Consider the following 26,939-nt stretch of genomic DNA (forward strand, 5'->3'; position numbering starts at 1 on the left):
ATCTGCCCCTAACAAGCTGATACACGTTCTTCGTGTTCCTGCTGGTTTGGATCTCGTTCTTCCCTTGCAGACTGGGTCCAGGGTCTTTGCTGCCAGTCTCTCTCTTGAAGGCTGGGAATGTGGAAGATTTTCTATTAAATTTTCTACCTATTTTAAACCTCTGCATTACTTGCAGATGTTTAAAATCAGTAGACAAGATTGAGATTTACTTCCTTGGTGTATTAGCTGTATTTTGATGTAAGTGGTCTATATCTGCGCCTGAACTTGTTTTGGTAGTGTAGTAGGTTGATGCTTGCTGGATTCCAGGCATCCACCAAAGCCCCTCTGTCACTCCCTCTGCAACTGCACAGCGGAGAGAAAATATAACAAAGGGTTCATGAGTTGTGATAAGAACCAGGAGAGATCACTCATCAAATACCATTATGGGAAAAACAAACTCAAATTAGAAATATGAATTGAATTTCTTAGTAAAAAAACTCAGAGCTGGATAATGAGAAGTGAAAGAACACCTTAAAAAAACCCAAAACCTTCCCTCCTTCCCAGCTGTATTTCCTCTCCCCATCAGCAAAAGGAAACAGGGAATGGGGGTTATGCCCAATTCATCACACATTGTTCCTGCTGGTGCTCAGCGGGAGGAGTCCTCCTACTGCTCTGGTGTGGGGTCCCTCCCACAGGAAATAGACTCATGCTGGAGAAGTCCATGGAGGCAACAACTCCACAAACTGCTGCAACATGGGTTACTCTTTCTGCACTCTTCCCTCACAGGGTACAGTCCTTCAGGCACAGCCTGCTCCAACATGGGTCCTCCATGCAGTCACAAATCTTGGCAGGAAACCTTTCCCCAGATCTGCAGGTCCCTGCCAGGCGCCTGTTCCAGTATGAGCCCCCACAGGGTCACAGCCTCCTCAGGCATCCGCCTGCTCTGGCGTGGGTCTCCTCCATGTGGTACAGGTGGATCTCCACATCCATGTGGTCCTCCATGGACTGCAGAGAAAGCTTAGCTCTGGTGTCTAGAGCTAGAACATGGCTCTAGACACCAGAGCCTCCCCTTCCTTCTGCACTGACATTGGTGTCTCTAGATTTGTTCTTCTCACGTATTCTCTCTCCACTTTTCTCTTGATGCAATTACACCTGCCCAATAACTAACTTTTTATTCTTTTTCTGAATTCTTTATCTTGTCACAAAGGTGTTACCATCACTTCCAGTTGGCTCACCCTTGGCTAGTGGCACATCCATCTTGGAGTCACCAGGGATTGGCTGTGCTGGACATGGGGAAAGCTTCTAGCATCTTCCACCCATCCCACTACTAAAACCTGGCCATGCAAACTCAATGCAGTTATGCCAGATGTTAATCATCTGTCCACTGTTATCTCAGTCCTGAGCAATCAAATCTGTTAAATTAGGAAAGTACATTAATTCTGTAACTGTAGAGAGCATGTTGCTTGTTTGTGTTTCATGTATCTTGTTTGTTTTGTCATTTACTAATACAAGTGCAGAAGAGGACTTGCACTGAGAGTATTAAACAAGGAGTAAGAACTGATTGTGGGTAAAATTCAGAAGTAAATGAGACCATGTTGATTAGCATAAGCAAAATGCATATGCAGTGTCCTAGCAACCTCCTGTGTGTTCTCCATAAAGGTCTTTTTTTTTTATAAGGAGGAGACTGAAACAAATTAAAATTTCACCTATTTACAAGTTCTTTATTGAAATTCAGGCAAAAACAAGAGGGAAGAGTCAAGGCTTTTGGTTTGAAAGTCTGACAGATGGGTGAGGGAGACTTCTGGCAAGTGAGCCTTTTGATACTGAATAATACAATAAAGAGAACTGAAACAAATGCCATTCTTAAAATTAATTTTTAAAAATTTGGACTTCAAGATTACTATTCCAAGCAGTTATTACAAGGAAATAGAAAAGGAGCCAAGAATGTAACTAAAGAATCAGACTTGCAATAAATCTGTCTCTTTTGTTGTCCTTCTCTGTGGTCTTTTGTCATGGTAATTTTTCTTGCTACCCTGCCTCTGACAAAAGAACAAGTTCTGGATACAAAAGAACTATGCAAGTACTGATTATTTTGTTAGAACTTAATACAAATCAAGGTAATTAGATTTAAATAACCTCTTACCAGGAAGGTATGTACAAAGTATGTATCAGTTCTGATATATGGTGCTCTGTCCTGCTGTTGACCTCATTAAGACAGAATATGATCTGTGAACAATAAATTTGTTTGTTCATCATGGTGATTATGGAGGGAAGCAAAAAAATCCCCAAACCCCCTAAACCCATACTTTCTTGTCTCAGAGTTTAACTTTACAACATCACTGTACATCTCTAAATTACTGCATTTAAATTTCAAATTACATTTTGTTATTCTGCCAGTTCTTTAGGCAGAATGGGTACAAGCTAGAAAAAGAAACACTATGTACATTCTAGGAAGCTTTTCACTTTGCAGTCAATGAGTGACTTGCTAGCAATTTCTTTTAGCACTTCATCTACTAGAAAGAAGTAAAAAAGTTAGACTTAATTTGAAGAAGAAGCCCAAAGGAAGGCACCTTCTCTACCTTGGTTTCTTGTGGTGGTTCTGTTGTGCACTGAAGTATTGCTCTAAAGATGCATATGGTTTTGCCACCATGAAGAGAACAGTAACTCTAGGCCTCCGTCTCTTCTCTGTGATTAGGAAAAAGGAGCATTCGGTCATGTCAGAAATCTTGCAAAAGAAGGAAGAACCAGGAGCTTAACTGCAGGTCTAATTTCTTTACACCTTGAGTTGTCTCACAAAAATCTTTGAAGTAGTATTTTGTGAATTCTATTATTGAAATAAAAGCAGTATTTTAACATTTTAAATGTGTGTTACTTATAATGTAGAAGGGTTCAGATAACACTTTTGGGTTTTATTTGGTGGCAATCCCCATTTTAATTATTGGAAGGAATGATTCTGCCTTCCCCAAAAAAAGAAAGCTGTAGTAGCTTGAGGCTGACACTTGAGTCTTTTCATGATTGATTGATTATGGAGGTTATGGGGTTTCTTTTGTTTGGTTGGGATTTTTTTGGTTGGGTTTTTTTGCAATTAATGCATCCATAGAAAAAGAAAAAAAAATCCTCATGTTTTCTAGGAACCTCTGTCTATAGTGTCTGTAATGACATGAAAAACAAAGTAGCTGTGTAGTGATGGTGTGTAACTGGCTTGGTGATTTTTGATGTGAAGTATTTGGAATAATACCAATACAAATATTTCTTTCTTTGGTGCTTTACAAAGTGGCTTAAGAACATTTCAGGGCCTTATGGTTCCATTAGTTATAGAAGTTTAGTGCCCTCATATTCTGTTGCTTTATGTTGCATTGCTGGAGTGGCTCGTGTGGTCACTTTGCACTAAGATAAAGAAAGAGGATAATGAGATGCTGCTAAAGTAGGGTGGGTACTTGTGGGCTCTGGCTTAAACTCAGTGGTGTAACAGTACAACTTTCCAGCTCCAGAGGAATGTGTCTTCTATCACAGCATTCTTGAGTTCTGCCTCAAGGTGTTTTTAAAGTTCTTGTCTGTGGACTCCTTTGCCACAGAAAGGGCAGAAAAAAGTTGTTTAATAATGATGGGGGAGGGAGTCTGTGGGGGTCTACATGTCTTCTAGAATTGGGCATGCTATTGCTGATCAAAATAAATTTATTCAATAGTAACTTAAAAGATTATGCATAGACTTTCTACTCCTAACACATTTACATGAAGGGTATATCCAGCCTATGTGTGTGTATCTGGATTTACAAAAAAAAGTCCTCTAAGCAGTTCAAGAAAATGATGCTATTACTGGCTTGCTGAGAGAGGATTAATTAGGAAATGTCTTCCCTTATCTGGATTTCTAGAAGCTACAGTGGTTCACTTCCTCTTAGCAGAGCATTATACAGAATGACACTAGGCATTATATTAAATAATTATGTTATTACATATTTCTTCTCTGGGACTTAGCACTTTGGTAAAATTTGAAGTTATTTGCTAGAGAACTGTTCAGTTGTCAGATGAAGGAATCAGCCTGATTATAACCCACAATAGGTATGGATGGTATGTTTGAATAACAAAAAGCCAGGGAAAATCTTGAAATTTGGGGGATCTCCAGGAAAATATTTTTTTGCATAAATACTAGCTTTACTCTGCATACGTTTTATTCCCAACCCCCCCTCTTTTCTCCAGTACTGATACTCGAAAAGGTGGAAAATGGAGATCTGAGCAACAAGATGTTGAAGATCACGGATTTCGGCCTGGCCAGGGAATGGCATAAAACTACCAAAATGAGCGCAGCTGGGACATATGCCTGGATGGCTCCTGAGGTCATCCGCTCTTCCATGTTCTCCAAAGGCAGCGATGTTTGGAGGTATTGATTTGGCATTAAGTGATTGGATACTAAAGAGTAACTGGACCTGCCAGGAAGTCTCTTTTATGTGTAAGAATGAGTAATGGTGAACCAAATATTAAAACTCAGGTGTTAAGAAAACTTTATCCACCAGCTTTCCATCTGTCAGACTTATCTCAGACTTATTGTTACTGTAGAAAATAAGTGGTGGACCAGCTACTGCATGCCTCTAAATTTCTGTTGTTCTATAAGTTCTTGTTCACATTATTTTGAGATTCATAATCCAAATCCCCTCTGCTTTATCTTAATGAAATGTTTTGGGCTTACTTGGCTATTGACTGACATAATCAAAGGCCATAATACAATCTGAGAAGTACTTAATTTTTATTCTGTTTTACATACAAGGTAATTTTGAACTATTTTGTTTTGGTAGTAATCTGTCACTAATGTATGTGTATGCAAACACACTATAGCTAATTGAATTCCCCATCCTGTTTCAATCACAATACTATGTTTTTTGTTTTCATAGTAGTTTAATTATCTTCATGCTTCTAGTATTTCACATAAGATAATAGATCTCTTATCTGGGTCCATCTGAGTATGTAACCCATAAATAGTAACCTGCATGTATATGTTGTCTTGTTCATTCATGTACTGGAATTTTCATGAGTGAGCTAATATGGTGGGGAGGTGTAAGGGTTGGCCCATATACTTCCAGAAATTGAGTTTGAATACCACTGTTAAGTGGATTTGTAAATACAGAATTCAGTAAATAGCTCCAGGACAGTGACTTTTCTGGATACTGAATGACTTAGAATTAGTACTGAATGTCTGAAACAGGTAAAATAGAGAGAATTTTGTTTTTCTTGTGGAGAAAAAGGTGTTGAACTGTCAGAATCTTTCTCTTCATAGCAGTAAAATTCTGTTGCTGGCCAGTAATGCTCCTCCACAAGTCAGTGCATGCTGTGAAACCCATCAGGATAAAGAAATAGCCCAGCTGGTAGACATGTCTGGCTCTTATGGCAGCTATTTGGTGTGGGGATTTTTGTTTTCCTTGTCCAGTTTTGCTGAATAGATAATTTATTGCTTTGTGGTAAGTCTGTGAACATGTATTTTGCACTCTGATAGTATAGATAAAATTCTGACTGTGTAATTAAATGTGGTAGCCTCCCTAGCTAATCTGAGACAGATTGAGCAAGAACCAGGCTTTTATTTGGAGTGAAGTCTGGCAGAAATGAAAATCTTAAGGCTGTGCACCTTTTCTGTGCATGTGATGATGGTACTGGTTTGTACACAGCTTGTCAACCTCAAACCTAAACTTGCTGTTCTCTGAAACAGTGCCAGGAAGGGCCTTTAAGGGTCCCCTAAGAGAAAGAGGGAACAGTTTTCCTGTAATTGTAACTTTAGTAATACAGGCATGCTATGAACAGATCAGTAGATGTTCTGTACCAGTATGAATTAATTTTCAAAATGTTAAGAATTATTTAGTTGGCTGGTGATTTTCATGAAGTGCCTCTATGCCCATGCAAATGATCATTGACTTAAGGACTGTAAATAACTGAAATGATTTGTTCATTTTTCAGAATATTTTATTTCTACTTTTAAGATTCCTTCATCACTTTCTCTTGTTATAGTTACCAGTCTTCCCTTGAAAATAGGTTGAGTTCCTCACAAAACTCTCCCTTAAACAGAGAGTCATCACCATTAAGGGAACTTATATACTGTCTCTGAATAAGTTTTTTCTTTCTAGTGGCTAAAACCTCTATTCATAGTTAAACAAGCTGAAAAGAACATGTATGCAGAGGACAAATGCTTGCCAGTGCAATCACTACTAGTCTGCCACTGATAGTAAGCCCTAGATTTTACAAAAGCGGTCATGGACTTGTGTAATAATTCCTGTCCCCACCCAGGGATACAACCTGAAATTCTTAACAGGATGAACTTTTTTATCCTATTAGACTTGCTCCTCCTCTTGTCCAGTTCCACCACTTGGTTAATCACTGGAGTCATAGGGGTTTTTTTGCCTGACAGCCTTCCAGTTAGTCTATGCAGCATCAACAGAATTGTCTCTAATGTTCATGAACCCTTTTATTTCAACACCTTTTCTTTAAAGCTTATTAGAGTAATACTGCTGGCTTAACTGTTGCCCAGCCTTTGAACAAGAATCTTGTTCTCCTTGTATTCTTGCTGCACAAACAGCTGAAGAAGAATCATACTAGGACTGAAATTTCCTGAGCCAGTCTTATCATAACTGACTGCTTCATCTTTCCAAAACATGTTTCAAGCTCCATTTTAAAAGCTCCATCTGTTTACTCCGGAGTAGGGCTGGCAAAGAACTTAAAAAGAGTGAGGAATGACCACACATAGTATTTATCACCAGGGTCTGGACCACTGCAAAGCTTGTTCATAGTACCAGTACTTAGTAAATCTTGCTAGTGAAAACTTGTTGCTGTGAATTTTTCTGTGCTGTACCCACAGGCTCTAGATATAGTAGAAGCCTTGTGCTTATATTGTACAGAGGACAGTGAAACTACTGTTTTAGTTAAATAAGTCCCTTCCTGCAAATCTGTTATGTGTTTGTATTTGCTTTGGATTTACAGGGTTAAAGTTGAAGCTTGGATATTGCAGCTCATCCAGTACTGTACGCTAATGTTAGCAGGCCTATCAATAACATTTTTCTGTCATTTGGCTGGTTAAATATATTTCTTGTTTGCTGTACACTTTGTTTTTTACTTGTACTACTTAAAAGACAGTCATAGTGTCAGTACTATTGCTGTGTGGAATATAAAGGCACCATACAACCATCATCTGGGTTCTCTATGTTCCTCAATTTTGATGTTTTTAAGCTGTATCTACTCTGAGACCAGTGAAATAATTGGGCATTTAATTTCCATTTAGGAATGGAATACCAACTCTCGCTAAAACCATCAGATTAGCAGATCAGGAAGTTTCAGGAATTCAGTGCTGGATGTAGAAACTTCAGTCATTAGAATATTTTGTTTTAAGAAGCGTTGGTCAAGCACTTCCATCCACAATTGACCACTTGTAGGCTTCTGTAGTTTTCTGTGCGTAATGAAGCACTGTCAAGACTTCAATACCTGGCAGAAATGCTGACTAGTAATATTAGGAGAAACTCACCTGGGAGAAGCACATGAGTACTGTGAAAGCACATGAGTGTTGTGAAATAGGCAGGAAAGGTCATCTCTGGAACTGTCAGTTCATTAACATGCGAAATGCCAGCTGTTAGTAGCTATAAAAATGTAATGAAGTTTGGGGTTTTTTTTCCTTAATAAAAGTCATGTTCTAGTTGGTGTTGGAACTGGGATCTCTTTGTTGGGTTTATAATTCCTTCCTCATGGAAAGTGTTGAACCTGGGGAAATGGGTAAGAGAAGCCTATGGTATGTATGCCATGGAACAGTACCAGTGAGAAACAATTACTTATTTTTTAAAAGTTCACAGACTAACAAGGAAGGTGGCAAAATCACATGTGAAATCCTGCAGACCTCCAGCCTCCCTTGCCCTGAAAATCCAGTGAGTAGGATTGAACCTGATGTTAAATGGCTTAAGGGATTACTGGATCACTGAAAGATGGTTAATTATTCACACAAGTGTCAGTTGACTTGGATGCATGGGTTGTGTCACATGGTTCATTTCATAATTAAAGTCCAAAAATTACTAATAGGTGCTGGAAAAATAAATGAGCTTGATCACTTTTTCTTTCCCCCTGCTAAGAATGTGTAGAGGCCCTTGTTTCTTTCTTTCTATGCCTTTTTTTGGGTAAGTCTTCTGATCTGGCTTTTTCCTTTGTACTTCCCAATTTTCTGCTATAGAGTTAATAGGAAAACACTGTTCAGCACCTGTCTTGGTGTTGATTCACTTGGGATTATTGTTCAAGTGCCACAAAGCACTATTCCCCTGTTCTGTGCGAGCAGTATTCTCAGCAATGAGGTGTAAGTATAGTGGCATTGAGTTTTTTCAGAAGCAAAGTGACCTTTCCTGCAATATACACTTCTAGTGTCACATTAGAAGAAGCACCAATCTGTCTAGTCCTTTTTCCTTTAAAAGTACCCTGCAGAAGAAGTGCTTTGAGCCCATCAGTAGTGCTTTATCCAATAGTACTGTTAAAGTAATAATACAGCTCTTTGGTAGATTTTAATAGCTTTTACTATCAATGGTGATATCCAAGCTGAAAAATAGCATAAATGAGCAATCAGATTTAGGCAGTCCAAGTATACATTCAGTTCAGTTTTCATTTTCTTTGAGTGTTTTATAAATCCTAGAAGGCCAAGAAGAAATTGAGAACTCCTTAGACTCTAGTTTATTTTTTTCAAATAATGCTCTTGGGACAGTAAGAAATGATAAATTGTAATATCAAGAGTGTGAATTGCATAAGAAAAAAGCAAAACAAAAAATATATTCTGCTTAATAAAGTAAAATAGCTGTGTTAGCAGCAAAGGTTGGATCTTTAGTTACTAAAATCCTTTATCTAAATAGGAAAAGTACTGTTAAAAATGGCTAACTAAGGTAGCAGCAGTTACAGTGAATGTTAAAGATGTGATGGGGTGGAAGGGAGATCTCAAGGCTACAGTTTGTGATATCCATTTGTACTCCCTAATGGATAGGGAAACTGTAGCTTTGAAACAAGAAAAGCTTACTATTTTAACTTTATATTTTAACTCTTCCATGGAGCAGCTATTTAAGGAGCTTGTTGGAAGAGAAGCAGTTTTTCATTTGGTCTTCAGTTGTGCTTAAGAGGCCTTCTAGTTGGTATAGTATGACATGGTCCAAATATATGTATGTTTAGATTTTGGATCTTTGCAAGCACAATTAAGAAAAATTAGTCCTTTACAGTAGTGGTTAATCTCAAGATTATTGACAGCAGTGGGAATTTTTTGTAAAATCAACAAAAGCAGAACATGCAACGTGGATGTCTTTTCAGGACACTTAAAGCTCTGAGTGAATGTATGGGAAATCCTTCAAAAGAATGAAGACAGTGTAGAAAAGACTATTGAAAGGCATCTTTTTAAAATCTCAATCTGTATCCAAATGAGGAAAATTATGCATTGACTTGAGCTCTTTCAAGTTGAACATAAAACAAAGATAAAAGGGTTTTGAAGAGAGTCTTCTTACAGCATAAACCCAAATCCCTTGCTTTCAAATGCAGCGCAGGTGAGAACCCTGCAGGAGAACATAACAGCCCAGAGGTGGGCAAAATGTGGGAGTGCAAGGAAGATAAGGCTGTACCAGAAAAAAACCTCAGTGGCTTGTGTCTGCCAGAATAGAGCAGAGGCATTTTAAGCTGAAAATTTCTCTTTAAGGGAGTCGAGCTTGGAGCACATATCTTTTACTGAAGTAAAATTCACAGAGGTGTAAAAACTGACTGATTAAATGAGTAGTAACAACTCCTGAGATTTACAGCAACACCCAAAATTTCTACAAGAACATGAGAGTCAGCTGAGTTAGTAGCTGTGCTGTGCAATCTCTTGCTTAGAGCTGGTGTAGTACCAGAGAAATGGAAGGTAGCAGACACAGTGACAGGTCTTAAAAGAGCTTCCTGACAATTAGCAAGTATGATCTTGAATTCTTCTCAATGGTAGAAACAGCACTAAAAAGCAGGGAGCTGGTGGACATGTGAGCATGTCTGGGGAAGAGTGAGCTTTTGTAGAAGAAAATGTAATACCTTGTGAAAAGTGAAAATGCTTGAAGGAGATACTGAGTATGTGGATAAGTGGTGAGGTTGCTTATACTGTATTTGGATTTATAAAGACTTTAAGCAAAATCCTGCATCATAAGCTTTTAAATAAAGTAAATTGATGTGGGAAAAGAGGGCAAGTATTTTTCCCTTCATTTAATCAGTACTTAATTGCTAAAAGAATTTGTGAGTTTTATTGGTGGGGAATTCTGTGTTCAACACAATCATAAGTGATTTGAAAAAACAATACATGGTTAGCTGGCATGGTTGATGATACCAAGTTATTCATGTTCTGCAGAGAGATGAGGAAAAGTTTTACTATAATGAATGATAAAATAGATGGTAATGGTAATAAATTCAAAGTAATTACCATGGGGGAATTTAATATGTACAATTTAGGGGCTCTAAATTTTACTATTGTGATTCAGTAAAAACACATTGGAGCTACTATGGATAATTTAGCTTATTTTATAAAGAGTGAGAAAGGCAACTGGCAAATGAAAATTTAGTAGGAAAGAAAGAAAACAAGCAATACCATTTGTGCCTCTCCTCATATCTTTAAAACTTCGTGATTTTGCTCATTCCAACAGAAGATGTTAAAGTCAATGAAAGATATGAGATGGTTTCTGTTCAGGATAGTAACTAGACTAGGATTTAGCTAGATTAGAATTTGGGGGTCTGGAAAGATGATGATTGGGAGCCTGTGAAATCATCGACAGCATGGAAGGAGCTAATAGGGAACATAGGTTGACTCTTTCTTGTATTTGAAAGAACTACAGGGAAGCCGATGAAATTACCAAGTGACGAGCTCAAAACACATACATGGAAGTATTTTTTGGCAATGCATCGTTAAATCTGTGGAGTTCACTACCACAGAATATAATAGATGGTAAATGGGTTCAGAAGAGAGTAAGAGATCAATGGAAGAAAAAACTGTCAGGTCACCAAGGATGAAGAAGCAGTTTCTGTTTCGAATTTCCTATAAGCAGAAAAAATATTCTGAGGTTATGCTTTTCATCAGATACTTTGAGGGAGAGCAGTCCTGGAACTATTTCTGTAACTTCATAGGTAGTATTTTGTAGAATATCTTAAGATGACAACTTAATTCTGAAGAAGTATTTTTCACTTATTTTTGAAATCACCAGCCACCAAACAACCTTCATATTTTTGGGTGTTTTGAAAGGCTCTGTTTTGAAACTAAATTAGAAGATTTATGGTTTTCAGATTGTTCCCAGTTTCAGAGAGAAAATTATTTTTGCCTAAAAGATGAAAATGTCATCTTATTTCAGAACTACTCAAAAAAGCAGGTAGAATAGGGCAGATCACCAGCTTGGCATTCATGATAAGCTTGTCCTGCAAACTGCAATTTCTTCAGTATACTAAACTCCCAGGTTCAGGTACCTTGTTGCTTAACAAAGGCTGTGTTCAAGTCAAACACCTATTCTCTTTTTTGTTTCCTTCCCAATAGTTATGGTGTGCTGCTTTGGGAGCTGCTGACAGGAGAAGTACCATTCCGAGGAATTGATGGTCTGGCAGTAGCATATGGTGTTGCTATGAATAAGCTTGCCCTTCCAATCCCTTCCACATGTCCTGAGCCTTTTGCCAAACTCATGGAAGGTAAGCCAGCTGTGGTGTGTGTGGTTTGTGCTGTTTTTGGAGTGCTGTTGAGCGTGGCCTCTTGGTGTTACCTAAGAGCACAGATTTTTCCAGTGGCTTTATCCAATGGTGCAGGTTATTGTGGGAGCCAGGCCTGGCTGTAAGTGTACTCTGACAGTCAGTCTACTACCAGAATAATGAAAGATTTTTTATCAACTGGCTTTATAGGAAAAGGGGGGCTATTGCTCTTCTCTCTTAACTTGTTTTCTAGTAGTGAGGACTCACCAACACCAAAACTTCACATAATTAGATCTTGTGTGAAGTCTAATTTGTTTTAAAATTCATAGCTCAAGCATCTTGCTGATAGTGTCAGATTGATTTGAAATGAAACTTTATCCTAGTGACATTTCAGGGAGAGGTTTTAAATGTGGTTTTGACATTCCAAAACAGCCCATATTTTCAGTCAGAATGATGTGATTTTCTTCTTTGTCTGTGAAGGTAGTTCATGCCCAAGGTGGGCTACAGAGAGGTGAATGAAATACAGGAGTTAGTCATCAGAGCTGCTGTAGTTATTAAAAAGGGTTGTGTGAGGTAATTTTTGGGTGTATTTATGTGACCTGGTCTGCTGGCCATTGAAACTGCTTTCATGCTTCCTGAGCTTCAGTTGTTCCTCCCTCCCTCTCTCTTGCCCTCTCTCTCTTCCTTACCTTCAGTATTTTTGTCAGTGCCCCTATTCCCAAAGATTTGTAGGTGTTTATATGTAATAAACATTTTTATACCTATCTGGCAGAACGGAAAACAGAGATAAAGAGAAGTCAAACTTGGTTTATAGTCTTGGTGAGCAAAGAATGAGTCTCAACACAGAACTTACTCTGTGGCCTCTGGTGGTGCTTCTAGCCTCAGGAAAGGAATATGAATCTTGAAGAAAATATTTCTGATGGATTTTTTTTCTGCTTTTGGAATACTTTTGCATTTTTCTGGTGTTTTCTTTAGGTTACAGGCTACAGTTAATTTAATTTAAAGTGAAAAATTTCATGTATGTTCTGCTAAAACAGAAATATCCTACTGGACAGTAAACAATAGAGTTACAGGTAGAAAAGCTTGAAGGTAGTGTAAAGTGAGAAACTGTGTCTGAAAGAGTTGGTGAAACTACCAGCTCAGTGTTTTGCCATGTAGTTTAGTTTGACATGCTTTCCTGAATTTTTTAAGTATAAGTGAGGATTTAAAAATCATGCCCTCTATTGGGAAAGTTAGGTAGAGGCATTTGGCCAGTGCCTGAACCCAGCAGCCCAGGGGGAGCACCCACGTGGCTTTGGAGCACTTGGCTTCTCGGTGTGCAGGGTGAAGACGAGAACAAAAGAACCCAATCACTTTCTGCCCCTTCACAGAGCTGTTTTTCAAATAGGCTGTTTCCCATCTCGGGTGAGCTCTTCTTCCTCTAATGCTGCTTTCACTTTTGAATTACTGCCATGGTGGTCTGCACTGAGACAACAAAGCTGAACTTTGGCTCTTCACAGAAAAGTTATATGTTACAACTCTCCTCATTAGTGCAAATAGTGGCTGATCTAGGGCAGGGAAAATAAAAGCCACAGGCCACCTGCTGGTTATCCTGTTCACTCATTCATGCATTTAGCTGGCTGTAGCATTTTGTTTTGCTTTGGGTCATGTTTGCTTTGCCATGCTTAAAACCTGAGGTAAAGAGACAGGGATTATGGCACTGACAGTCCCACTGTAACACCCATTGCTACTAATTGGCCAGCAGCAGGGGATCATCTGAGCACTCTTTAACATCCTCAGTTCTCTATTTTGATAGAAGAAGCAAATTAAAAGCCGTAAGTACAAATGTGTTCCAGCATGGAACCTGTTGATACCCACAGTTTTGAAAATAGAACACCCAAATGCAAAATCTCAGTAAGGCTAAAATCAAAGGGAAGAACTGCAGAACCAAACCTTGGCTGTTGCACAGGTTTTGTGAAGTGATTTTTATTTTTAATTACAGCTGCCCCTTGATGTACTTCAATCCACAAAACTGATGAATGAACTTCTTTTAGGACATCACCTAATATTTTTAACAGTGTTCCCTTTTTTCTGATTTCAAGGTCTAGAAAACTTTTAGAACATTTTTATAACTCATGTCTTGCACTGCAGTAAAGCTTAAGTCCAGTGACCATGTGGAGCAATGCTGTATGATGAGAGAGACCCATGTGTTAGTTACTTCCATTCATGCAGAAAAGCTATATTCCTTACAAATACATGTATGTGAATGTGAGTTTTTGTGTTTGGTTGTTCTGGAATTTTGCATGCAGGCCTCTAGCAGTACTAAAGAGAATAAGGACATCTGTTGAACAAGAACCTGTGTAAGTGCTGGTACAGGACAACATAGAATGAGAATAAGAAAGGGATTTTTTTTCTGCTGGAGTTTAAATGAGGGAGAAGGAAGAGAGAAGACTGAATGAGTGCAAATTTCCTATTCAAAAGTGTTGTTAAATGTTTTGATGTAATGGTTTGGGGGATTGTTTGTAATGGATTAGGGGTTACTTCATACTATTTTCTTTTTCTGTGTTCAATTCCCATCACTGTAAAACATTACCTTTTATACTGTTGCTCATTGAGCTGCTTGATGTGGTGAGATGGCTACCTTCCGTTCTGTGTTTTTAGATCTCTGTAATTGGCTGAATAATTGCATTGGATTGTAAATTAAAAAAACTTGTTTACATCTGTGGTTTCTCCTAAAAGCAAAAGAAAAATGACTGATTAATTTTCTCTCAAATAATAAGAAAGGACCTGTAAAAGTAGGAGAACTCCAAATGCACAATTTGATATCACTATTTACTTGAATCTCCTGTTTTCACACAAGTTATGCCCAGTTTGCTTTGCAGGAGAGGTTTTCCATTCTGAGAAAAGATTCATAATGACTCAGCTCAGTATTAGATTTTGGCATCAGGAAAAGCCCTGATGGATATCCTCCTGCAGCATGGCTGTTAACTCTGCTGTGTAGCTATTATAAAAGAAGTATTTGCAAGATCCTTGCATAGTATTTCTACTCTGTGAACACATATATGCATCATAAAGCAAAATATTAAAGGAAATTATTTGTTATTTTAGAAAATGCTTTAAGGTTTACCCTTCTGTAAAATTATTAAATTTGTATTTTACTTGTCATATTATTGCAATGGAACCTAGAGACTTAGGTAGTTCAAGATTTTAAGTGTTGTTGGATATTGCACAAGCATGAAAGCATGAATTCCATACTTGTCAGTAGTCAGTGCAAGTGGGCAGTGGGAAAGCTGGGGTAACACAGGTAGTGTGTATGCCACTCTTAGCCACTGGGGATCAGTAAAGTGCTACCTGTCCTCTCAGACCTCCATACTTAGAGATGCTTGACAGTTGTTTGTCTTTATTCTGTTCTAGATTGCTGGAACCCTGACCCACACTCACGACCTTCCTTTGCCACTATCCTAGACCATCTTACTGCCATAGAAGAGTCTGGTTTTTTTGAAATGCCCAAAGATTCCTTCCACTCCCTGCAGGAAGACTGGAAACAAGAGATCCAAGAGATGTTTGATCAGCTTAGAGCCAAAGAAAAGGTAAGTAGAGAGTAATGCTCCCTGCTTGTGCTCTCTGGATTGTAATTTCCCCATTTCATAGTTCAAATGGGGATCACTGTTTCGTGCATCCCAGAGCTAATTTTGTCTGTGTTTTGCTGGAGTTAATGTATTAAGTCCCTGAATCAGTGGCAGGTTATGATGCACACAAGGGTAGAATCACGAGAAAAATAAATATCCACATCCTCAGCTGCTACTCTTTCTAATATTGTAGTGAGCTTCCATCATAATCTGTGCAAATTGCTGTGATGAGTTGATTGTTTATTGCATTTGATAACTGTTTCCCTATTAGCATCCTAATTGAGAAACCCACTGAAAACTATTAACAGGAGATGTAGGAGGGTAGTTTCAGCATATATATACTCTAGTTAACATTGCAGCTTTGTTTCTGCTGGGTTTGTGTTTTCAAGGTTTTGAGCATAAACAAAATGCATGAACTAATAAACATGAGTGCTACCAGGGGAAGGGTCCAGTAACTGCTATAACTGAAGTCCATCTGGGCAAATAGCAGGAAACAAAAATGCCAGCAGGCATAACAGGAATGGTGAGTGTCAGCCTCAAAGAGGAGATGTGAAAAAACTGAAGTTTTCTTCAAGCATGCTTGCAGAAAGCACAGCTTGCTGCATCTATTTTAAGGTCCTTACAGAGACTGTCTTTAGTTGTTGGTAAGAAAAACTGCAGCAGAACCAAAACCACTAGTATAATTATATATTTGTAAGTTGACAGTCTCTTGCCTGAAAGTAAACTCATAATAAGCAGCTGTCTTGATTTGGGCTCAGAGGTTGGGTTTGGGAGGCAGAAAGAGAAGGAAAAGAAGACTTTGGGTCAGAGGAAAGAAGTCAGCTTCTACAAGAATACTTAAAACCTTTCTATTCACTATTTTAGTAGCTTTTGGGAAGAATAAATTAGCTGATAAGCATTCCCTTGTTACTGTTGTCCCATGGCGTATCTGTGTTGGAACAGTTTTTGAGAACAAGAAACTTCAATAGACAAACAGCTAAACAGCACTAACTACACTGCCCTCAGGATGGGTACTGTATTCTTCTTTAGCAATGGGGAAATCATTTTATATTAAATGATTTTATTGAAATCTCCCTGGTGATGAGCCAGGTAACAATGCCATTATTAAAAACGTCTAAACTAAAATCTGTCTGATTATCTATCTGATATTTAACTTGAATTCTTCAGTTTTTGCCTTCTGCACTGGAATTGGCCATCTGGAGAGAATTATTCCAAGTGCTGAGTTCTTTTGTCCTTGTGGTGGGAGGAGAGGAACGCAGTGGGATTTTGGGATTTCAAGGACAGTTTCAGTTAATTCGTTTTGTCAGCAAGGGATAGATCGAAAGGTTTGGCGTATGTGCCGTTGCCAGGACCGCGGCGAGATGGCTTTTGAATATCCCCAAGGAGGGAGACTCCACAACCTCTCTGGGTAACCTGTGCTAGTGCTCAGTAATGCAGTAAAAAAGTATTCAGAGAGTGACCCCTGTGTTTCAGTGTGTGCCCGTTGCCTCTTGTTCTGTCATTGGGCAGTGAAGAGAGCCTGACTTTATCTTTTTTTCACCCTTCTCTCAGGTTTTTTTATACACTGGTAAGATACCCCTTCACCCCACCCAAGCCTTGTCTGGGCTAGGATGAACAGTCCCATCTCTCTCAGCCCTTTGTCATAGGAGAGGTGCTCCAGTCTCTTAAGGTACTCTCTCTCTCCACCTTCATGGCCCTTCACTGGACTCTGTCCAGTATGTCCATATCTGTCTTGTACTGGAGAGCCTAGAATTTGACACAGGATTTCAGGTGTGGTTATATCTGAATTTTAATACTGGAACAAGTGGTTATGTCTGAATTTTAATACTTGTTATGAGGGGCCTTGAATTGCAAGCATTGAAGTCCTTGAGGATTTTTTTTTGGCTCTCAGCTGAGCCTTTAACCAGTGGGTGCAAGCCATTGAAGCAGTGCCTTCAGAACCAGTAATGTTAGTCTTAAGCCACAGGTGGCAAGGTAGCCTTTTGTTTGTACTTTATCTCCCTGCAGGAGTTGCGCACATGGGAAGAAGAGCTGACTCGTGCTGCTGTTGAACAGAAGAACCATGAGGAGCTGCTACGAAGGCGGGAACAGGAGCTGGCAGAACGTGAGATTGACATCCTGGAAAGGGAGCTCAACATCATCATCCACCAGCTGTGTCAGGAGAAGCCTCGGGTCAAGAAACGCATGGGGAAATTCAAGAGGAGTCGGCTCAAGTTAAAGGATGGCAATCATATCAGCTTGCCTTCAGGTTGGTGATGTGGTAGACTGTGCCAGGTGAAATGGGAGCAACCTGTAGGTTTGATAGTTCCTTACTGCTGACCCTTATGCACTAGAAAGGATTTGATGTACTTCAGGAAAAGCATGGCTCTTTGGGATCAATAAACTAAATTTAATGCTCTTGTGGCTAACTTTGCCCAAAGTTCCGATATGAAGGCCAGAAGTAAATTTGAAATGTAGCATGTTTGTTAGCTGTTGGCTGTATATGGCTTATTGTAAAAACGTGGTGTTGCAGTTTAACATGTAAATACTCAAAAGAATCAGTTTTTTAAAGGATGTACGTAGAAGATGATGGGTATTCTTGCTTGGGGAATATTTTACATAATGCTGCAGGAGAAACTATAATCTACGGGATTTTTTTGGTGTAGGAATCTAAAAGTTACCAAAATACTGACATATTGAAAGCTGTGAGACTAAATTCCTAGATTGCTAGTTCATATGTGAACTCCTATTAACATGGAAGCAACTTCTGGAAGAAACGTTAAATATTAGTAAGGTCTTGGCAAAGTCACTCTTAAGAGTGAAGATGGTTTTCTGCTGCAGATTCTTTATGGAGATTTAAATTTGTCAGAAAACCAAAAGTGTGGGGTTTGTAAATCACCTAGTGCTCATTGTTACAGCAGGGATGATGACTTGCACTATATTCTTTGTTTTCTGGGAGACACTGGCTGTTTAGAAGAGAAATTAAGATAAAATGCATTTGTTACCTATGCCTTTCTTTAGGTCTGCAAACACATATTTTTGGTGGTGCTTAAGAAACTGAGAGGTAAGGTACAAGGATTTATACAGGGATATAATTTAGCATGATACTAAACAAAACATCTGTGTGTGTATGTGTTTCACACATACACTAAGATACATTTTCGGGGCTGTGAGTACACGTCTTTGTTCTAAATTTTTGTCGTGTTCAATGGGGAAATAGCAATTAGCCTTACACGCAGCTTTTCTACATAGGTCCCATAAGTTGCACTCTTTGAAACTTACCATAAATTAATTTTAACTGTGTCTTTCTTCCTTTTTTTTTTTTTTGCTAAACAGATTTTCAGCATAAATTCACTGTGCAGGCCTCTCCAACGATGGACAAAAGGAAAAGCTTGATCAGTAGCTGCTCCAGCCCTCCTGCAAGTCCTACCATTATTCCCAGACTCAGGGCCATACAGTGTAAGGAGCTCAATGTAGTATTGAATTTGGGAAATGTGCAGTCTGTCAGCGTGGTAAGATGCCAAGGTTCCATATCTAGGACAGGACTGTTAAAGAAAGCACCTAAAATGTTTGCCTTGTGCCTTGCATGTATACATTTGGAGAGAAAAATGGAGTGTCTTAGTGATGGAGGGAGTATCACCACCTTTGGAACTAAAACCATGCTTACTCAAGTTTGTGAAATACTGCTGTTTCTATAAAAAAATAGATTCCTTAGGTGTACAAGTTCATTTTAAAAAATACTAATTTGTAGAGTAGATCTGTAAAACATTGCTGTAGTGTATTAAGTTACTGTTTTAAGGAAATAAGAACAAGGGCACTTTTCATGCAAATAATGTTCCCATAACACAGAATTAGGCAGACATGCATGTCCTAAAATTATGAAAGTCGTGTTAACTAATGTATAGTGTTTGTATTGGATATCACAGCACTTGTGTGTTTGGTTTCAAACTGGTGGTTCTAAAGAGAAACTGGTGATGGAATAAAGCTGGAGAGGCTACCTACACTTGAAAGGATTAGGGAATGCTTAATTTGGCATTTAGTTGTTAGATTTGTGTTGAGAAATGGTCAGAATTATGGGAAAATCACTTTTGTTACTGTTACTGTTCTGGTCTATGTTTTATTCTTTATGTTGCCATGGAACCAATTATTTTAATTTGTGTATCTGTTTTTCCTTCCCATTCTCCACTGTTCTTTCCACTTGTGAAGTGACACCTGCTGAAAGCAGTAAAACATGGGGACGAAGCTCAGTCCTTCCAAAGGAGGAAGGAGAGGAAGAAGAGAAGAGAGGCCAGAAGAAAAAGGGACGCACTTGGGGACCAAGCTCACTTTGTCACAAGGAGCTAGGTGCAGGAGAAGAGGGGTAAGAGAGGGCCTGGAGGAAGGCTCATTTCTAGGTTCTAAACGTGGTTGTGAGCTGGCTCACAGGATATTTGTCTGTCCATTTGCAAACGCCTTTCTGCTTCCAAACTTCTTTCCTCTGCTAGACATGTTGGAGATTCAGAGCAGCTTACAAAATTGCATTCAGTTCATTTGCCTAGGAACTGATGTTTCACTGTCTGGTATTACGTTGTTAGGTGTATTTGTAAGCTGTCAAACTTCTTAGCTGTGCAAAACTCTCTGTAGAAGTTCCTCTGTGTTTTAAGGCTCAGCTTTCTGTAGTTGTCTTAAATGCTAGTATATAAAAAGTATCTGGTAAAGCCAAGCAAATGTCTTCTCTTTAGTCTTTTGAAAAAGACATGTACTTTGAGTGAATCAGTCCTGAAAGTGATTTTTGCAAAAATACAAGTTGTACCTCTGTTTCTATAGGTAATTGTTCTGTGGCTTCTTTTTTTTTTCTTTGTGTGTGTGTGAATTATTTATACCAGGACTCCAATTAACCATTGCTGGAACACTGCTTTAAACATAGGGCTATTTTGGCCTTCTAAAAGATTTGAATGCTTGGTAATTTTTAATAATGTTTGAGTGTTTTCCCCCTGATAAATTGATGGTTTGACTCTTGCCGTGTTTTTTAGCAGGGAAAATAAGACAGCCTATTATAATCTTTATCTTTACTATTGTGTGGTCAGGTGTGAAATGCCTGAAAAATTGATGTTTGCATAGTGCATCAGTATTGTAGCCCCCTGGAGACCTGGATCTATTAAGACATGTTCTCTCTGAGATACTCAAGACATGTTGGCAGGACAGTGTGGAGGAAGCTTCTTTGACTGGTGCCTAAGCTTCACCTGTTCTACAGATGAAGGATAGGATAGCTTTCTAAGGAATTAAAATAGATGTCACACTTTACAATTAATTATGTAAAAGAGGGGGAGATCACTGAAGCTGGAAAAAACACTTCTAACTTCAAATCATGTTCTTAGAATTCTGGGAGTAGACCTCTTCCATTTTCTGTTCATTACTGTACAGTCTGAAGTACTGATTGTTTTGGGCACAGACAGCTGGAATGGCGTTGCATGCAAACTGTGGTTGCTCATAACACTGTCCTGTTCTCTCTACAACTGAGATGCTCTGTAGTACTCAGAGTCTCTTCTAGGGAGACTCAAGACAGATATCGCTTTTTGCAGAGTGTCTGAAACATGAGAGTTTTGCTGAGAGGGCAGTATGGCTAACATACAATGAACCACTCCTTGCTAAGATCATGCCAGGCTGCAGACTTTAATTTAAAGGGAGCAGAGTTGCAGTAAATATTAGTGACTCAAAAGATAGTTCTTGCTATTTCTTAGTATTTTTAAAGTTCTTATTTTACACAGGGTAAGGCAATAAAACTTCATTGAATTTTTAAGGTTGAGAAAGACCTTTAGAATTGAGTGAAACCATTAACCTAGCCTCTACTTTGTTCACCAGTAAACCATCTCCCCAAGTGCCACATCCACACACCTTTTGAACATTTCCAGGAACGGTGATTCCACCACTTTCCTGGGCAGCCTATTCCAATGTCTGGGCACCCTTTTAGTGACGAAATTTCTCCTAATACTTAATCTAAACCTCTCCTGTTGCAGCTTGAGGCCATTTCTCTTGTCCCATGACTTGTTACTTGGGTGAGGAGACTGACTCCCACCTGGCGAGACCCTCCTTTCAGGGAGTTGTAGACAGTGATAAGGTCTCCCCCAGCTTCTTTTTCTGCAGGTTAAACAACCCCAGCTCTCTCAGTTGTGCTTCATATGAGTGACCTTCCCCTTCCCCAGCTCTGTTGCCCTTCTCTGAACATGCTCCAGCTCCTCAGTGTTTTTCTTATAGCAATGGCCTCAGAACTGAACTCAGGATTCGAGGTGTGCCCTCGCTGGCACTGAGTACAGGAAAACAATCACTTCCCTGCCAGGATGCCTTTGGCTTTCTTGGCTACCTGGGCACACTGCTGGCTCATGTTCAACTGCCTGTTGACCAGCATCCCCAGATCCTTTTCCACCAAGCAACTTTCCAGCCACTCATCCCCACTGACGGGGGTTAGTAGCATTGCGTGGGGTTGTTGTGACAGACTTATTGTACCTTATGCAGTGGGCCTCAATTTGTCATCGATGCAGCCTGTCCAGATCCCTCTGCAGAGCTTCCTGCCCTCCAGCAGATAAACATTTCCACCCAACTCAGTGTCACTGCAAACTGACTGGTGGTGCCCTCAATCCCCTCGTCCAGATCATTGGTAAAGATATTAAACAGGGCCGACCCAAATACTGAACCTTGGGAAAACTGGAGTGAAGTGGAGAGCTAAACTAAGAAGTATCCTGTGCAGTCCTCAACTGCATTGCAAGCCCATCCTCATTAACCATTCTGGCACAGTGTAACAAATGAGGGACAGACCTTTTTTTTTTTTTTTTCCTTCTTTTTCAAGTGCTTTAAAGATGTCAGAAAATGTCTTGCTGTGGGAGGACTTCAGATCTATATAGTTGAGATGCATACAAGCATACCCCAAGTAAATCAATAGATAATATATAAGGGGAGGGAAGAATGGAAGCTAGTTGTGAGCATGGTACATTTTCTCACATCCTTCTACTGTTTTCAGTCTGAAAGCTCTGGTGGAAGGATGCAAACAGTGGTCATCCAGTGCACCAAATCTTGGGAAGATCCAGAGAACTGCACCTGCTTTTCCAGGATTCACCAGCTTAGCAGAGATTGGTAAAGGAATTCCCTGAACTTGGTACTCTCATCCCCACTTCCATTCACATTTTAATGAACCTCTTTCCTGACCTTCAGCCAGTACCTTACAGCAATGTTTTAATTTTGTTTGGTATCTGTTTTTCTTTTATTCTTTGTCAAGTATCCACTTTCTCCTTCTGGATTTTCTTCTTCTTCTCCTCACTGCTTGTGCTTCTCCCTCTGTCAAGCTAACAGACTTCTGTTAATTCTCCTCTAGCTCCATGCTGTCTCTCAGCTCCTTTCCTGAATAATGATGTTTGCATGTGCAGCATGCTTACACCTTCACTTGCAAGGAGAAATCCTTAAAATTTTTCTACCTTTTGCTTCTCACTCACAAACACATAAATTTACTCTAGAAGTTACTGAGGTATAGGTTGCCTTTGAAATGCTGTTCTGCAATTAATCCCAAGTAGATGAATGCTTCACTGATTTCTTTCACTTTGGTAGTGTTTCCAGTTCTCTCAGCCTGTCTTCTTTGGAAATAATAGACTGTATTTGGGAGTTGATAAATGATGTTTGTGAGGAGAGCAGTTGCATCTTCTGAGGAGAATCTTATTTTGAAGTATATTTGTGAGACAATGAAGTTTGCCAGTGAAAATTTTACATTGACACAAAGTCTATTTTCATTTGCTTCCCAGATGATGAGGACAGTGAATGTTTTAATGGAGAGGGCAAAGTGCACCCTTCACCTGTGCACAATCAGTCATACCTCTGCATCCCATTTCAGAAGAATGAAGAATGGGATGGACCTTCTAGTGATGCCAATGAGGAGTCCACCCCTGTAAACTCTGCTACCAGTACCCCACAGCTGACACCCACCAACAGCCTCAAACGTAGCAGCTCCCACCACAAGCGATGTGAGGTTGCATTGCTTGGCTGTGGAGCAGTGCTGGCTGCTGCAGGCCTGGGTTTTGATCTGTTAGAAGCAGGGAAGTGCCAGCTGCTGATTGAGGAAGAGCCAGAGGTGCCCAAGGAAGAGAAGAAGAAGCGTGACAGCATTTTTCAGCGGGCTGGACGCCCACGCAGGAGCACGAGTCCACCTTCCCGGAAGATCTTCAGGAAGGATGATCCCCTGTTGTTGCTAGGCGAGCCATCCACATCCCTCACCCTTCTTTCCCTGTCTTCCATTTCCGAATGTAATTCCACCCGGTCCTTGCTGCGCTCAGACAGTGATGAGATTGTGGTTTATGAGATGCCTGTCAGCCCAGTGACAGTCAAGGCTCCCTTGCCAGCTATTACAAACCCACTGGTCAATGTCCAGATCGAGAGGTTCAAACAAGACCCCAACCAGTCCCTGACTCCCACACACGTGACGCTCTCTTCCCACACTCAGCAAAGTGGACACAGGCGCACACCTTCTGATGGAGCCATCAAAGGGGGTGGACTGGTTGTCAATGGGTGCCCAACCAGTGGATGCCCTTCCAGTAGCTGTTTAACTGGAGCACTGGGAGCAGGTAGGTTTTCAGCCATCTTCCTTTTCCTCTTCAGAGTAAAAAAGAAGCAGTATAATTACTTGTTGCTTATGCATTTGTTGAGATGACCAGCCCACAAGAATTGCTTGTGCAGGCTGTTTTTACACAAGTAGCTAACAGAATAATGCGGCGATGGTTTTGGTTCCAGCATCTTCAGATTGCCATAATCTTAAAGATACAGTGTTTGTAGATTCTGAATGAAGACTTTCTGCTTTGAATATGTTTTTCCACTGTATATACAATAAACTAAGATTTGTAGGGACCACTTAGCAGTGACAGCTAACATGTTTTTCCCTCTTCTCTTACATTGTCTGTTTTGGATAGGTGTATTAAAAACACCTAGTCCAAGCAGAGATCCCAGTGAGGTCCCTCGCCTGCCAGACCCCAACCTTGTTTTTCCTCCAACCCCGAGACGATGGAATGCACAGCAGGATCCCACACTGGAAAGACCCAAGACACTGGAGTTCCTACCCCGGCCGCGTCCTGCAGCCAGTCGGCAGCGGCTCGATCCCTGGTGGTTTGTGTCACCCAGCAATGCCAAGGGTGAGTCTTCTGCCAACAGTTCAAGTACTGATACTCCAAGCAATCTGGACTCTTGTTTTGCTAGTAGCAGCAGCACTGTAGAAGAGAGACCTGGACTGCCTGCACTGCTTCCTTTCCAGGTGGGTCCTCCTGCAGAGGAGCGGACACTGTTGGACATGGATGCTGAGGGGCAGAGCCAGGACAGCACCATTCCGCTATGCAGAAGTGAACTTAACACACACAAAGCTGCAGCATATGAACTCAAGCAAGAATTCTGGTCTTAATATGAAACCACTGGGGGCAGTGAGCCCCTCTAAATTCAATCCTACTTTTTGCACTGAGAATGCACTTTGAAAACAGATGAGATGGAGGGATGCTACAGAGATGATATGGTGCTGCCTCGGCTGAAGATGTGTTGTCAGCTGCCTGATTTTTGTCTGCATTTGGGTGAAACTTGGCAACTCTGAGCTGCTGACTTTTGCTGTGGGGTTTTCCTGTAGTCTTCCCTGCCCTCTTATTGCAGTTTGAATCTGCAATGAGCTAAAATTATCATATCAAAGTCTTTTGTTACTGACCTTGTAGGATTTGGCACCTGGCAGTAAGTATCTTGGTATCCTGGTATTAATCAGTATTTTCAAATAATAGTCAAATATTACACTACAGCAGACATCAGTGTTTGATGTTTTCCCAAGGAATCCAGAACAGAAACAAATAAATATCTGGAGACTACCTTCTCTGAAATACATTCAGATCATTAGACAAGGCTGGGAATCATCATACCCCCACTGAAGTAGCAGAAGTAGCTATCTTAAGACTTGTTTGTCCTCTTTTGCTCATGTGATAGTGTAAGGTGGAACAGATGGCAGGGGAAGGGCATGGCGTCTCCACTGGTGGAGGTCTTTGAGAGCAGGTGAACCAGACTGTTAGAAACAAGTAGGTGTAGTTGATCCTGGCTTCAGGGTAGGTTGGATGAACTTCAGTGAACTCCTGAGGTCCCTCTCAGCCCTATTTATTTTATGACCCTGTGCTTTCAAGATGAAGGCTTATAGTATAGCTGTTTAGCTTAGGTTTGTTTTTTTTTCCAGACTTTCGTTCCATCAGTCTCTTTTCTTCCTTCCCTGTTTCTCAGGCTCATAGTCAAGTTGACTCAGCTTTGGAAGGGGAGTTAGCAGAAACTTTCTTTTAAGATGTGTTGGCTTGCAGAAGGAAGTAAATTATGTGTTTCCAAATATTTTTCTTTCTATTTTTTTCTCCTTTCTTACACCTTTCAGGAGTGACCAATGAAACCCAAGACTGTTCTTATGCACACTGGTACTTGTTTAAGGCTGTTTTGAAAATGAGGCTTGTTAGTAGTTGGATTGTGCAAACAGGAATCAGAACATCTGGATTCTGTTTTATTTTGTCACTGACTTCACTGTGTGACCCTGGGCAAATAATGTAACCTCTGTGCCTGAATTTCCCCATCTGTAAATAATAGGAATAATACCTACCTCACAAGGGGAGGGGTTGGGACATATATAATAGGTATAAAGTCCTTTGAGATCTTCGAGTGAAGGGCACTATAGATATGTAGACCTTTATTCTTGTTGAAATATGTAAACCACTCCTAGATCTGGAGCAAGAACAGACCCCTGTCTGGAAGGAGGAAGTCACACAGATAGGGTGTGCCTGTGCTCAGAGTTTTCTGTACAAAAACTTCAAGTGTGTCTGTGCCACTGCAGGTATGTCTTACTGGCTGTAATGAGAGCTTCAATCTTCCCCAAATTTGGCATTATATATAAGGGATGTGGCCTTTATGTGAGTGTAATAGGGTAGTCTGCTTTATTGCAGGGTGCAGCATGTCTGTTCACTGGTTTTGTACAGATCTGTGCTTGTTTTGCTAATCCGCTGATATTTGGTTGCAAAGAAGTCATTTGACAGCGCTGCCAGTGCAGTGCTCAGCCTGTTGGGGCAGTCCAGTCCTGCTGTGAAGGCAGGAGAGCCGAATACTTCCTGCAGCTGTCAGCACAGTGAACTTGTGTGTTTAGATGTTTGTAAACTGATTTTAAAAACCAGCATGTTTGAGGAAGAACTGTATGTAAGGCTTTTTAGTTCTGTGAGAGGACTGAAACCAGCATGGTCCCATTAGTCAAGAGCACCTTTTTTTTTCTCAGAATTACAGTATGTTTTGTTTTGAAAGGTCACATATTTCTTGTTTATCACATTCCATGGAAAATGCTTAATGGCAGGATTACTTTCTGCTGCCTATTAAATGCTCCAGAGCTAGCCTTAATGGTGCTACACTAGATGTTGAAGCTGGAAAGACTGTTGACTGTTCAGACAAGGTATTATAATAAGGCAAGATGGGATTCAGATACGTAAAGAAAACATTTCTGATTATTTTGTTAAATTTAGACCTTTGGCATTATTGATTTCTTAAGCATCCTTTTGCTTTCCATTTCTGAAAACTCAGTTTGTGACCCAGACACTAGCAAAAAGGCAAAACTCATCCAAAAGTTTACTAATTTTGATTGTGCTATAAATCAACCTTATTGCAATCTCAGTAAGAGGCTATGTCAGAGGGATTTGAAAGAAGGACATGAAAATA

General features: G+C 39.9%; 1 protein-coding gene across 1 annotated transcript in view; it reads left to right on the top strand.

The window, feature by feature from the left end:
• Nucleotides 1–24,636, top strand: part of MAP3K9 (mitogen-activated protein kinase kinase kinase 9) — a 48,140-nt gene extending 23,504 nt beyond the window's left edge. Inside the window, exons 3-11 of the mRNA XM_058807235.1 lie at nt 4,177–4,357; nt 11,498–11,646; nt 15,037–15,212; nt 17,259–17,499; nt 18,567–18,689; nt 19,437–19,590; nt 22,225–22,337; nt 22,997–23,812; nt 24,155–24,636. Of these exons, the coding sequence (XP_058663218.1) occupies nt 4,177–4,357; nt 11,498–11,646; nt 15,037–15,212; nt 17,259–17,499; nt 18,567–18,689; nt 19,437–19,590; nt 22,225–22,337; nt 22,997–23,812; nt 24,155–24,636 (2,435 nt within the window). The remainder of the gene's footprint in view (nt 1–4,176; nt 4,358–11,497; nt 11,647–15,036; nt 15,213–17,258; nt 17,500–18,566; nt 18,690–19,436; nt 19,591–22,224; nt 22,338–22,996; nt 23,813–24,154) is intronic.
• Nucleotides 24,637–26,939: the final 2,303 nt, after the last annotated feature.

This window comes from Ammospiza caudacuta, chromosome 6 (assembly GCF_027887145.1).
Source record: "Ammospiza caudacuta isolate bAmmCau1 chromosome 6, bAmmCau1.pri, whole genome shotgun sequence".
In the NCBI taxonomy this organism is placed as follows: Eukaryota; Metazoa; Chordata; class Aves; order Passeriformes; family Passerellidae; genus Ammospiza; species Ammospiza caudacuta.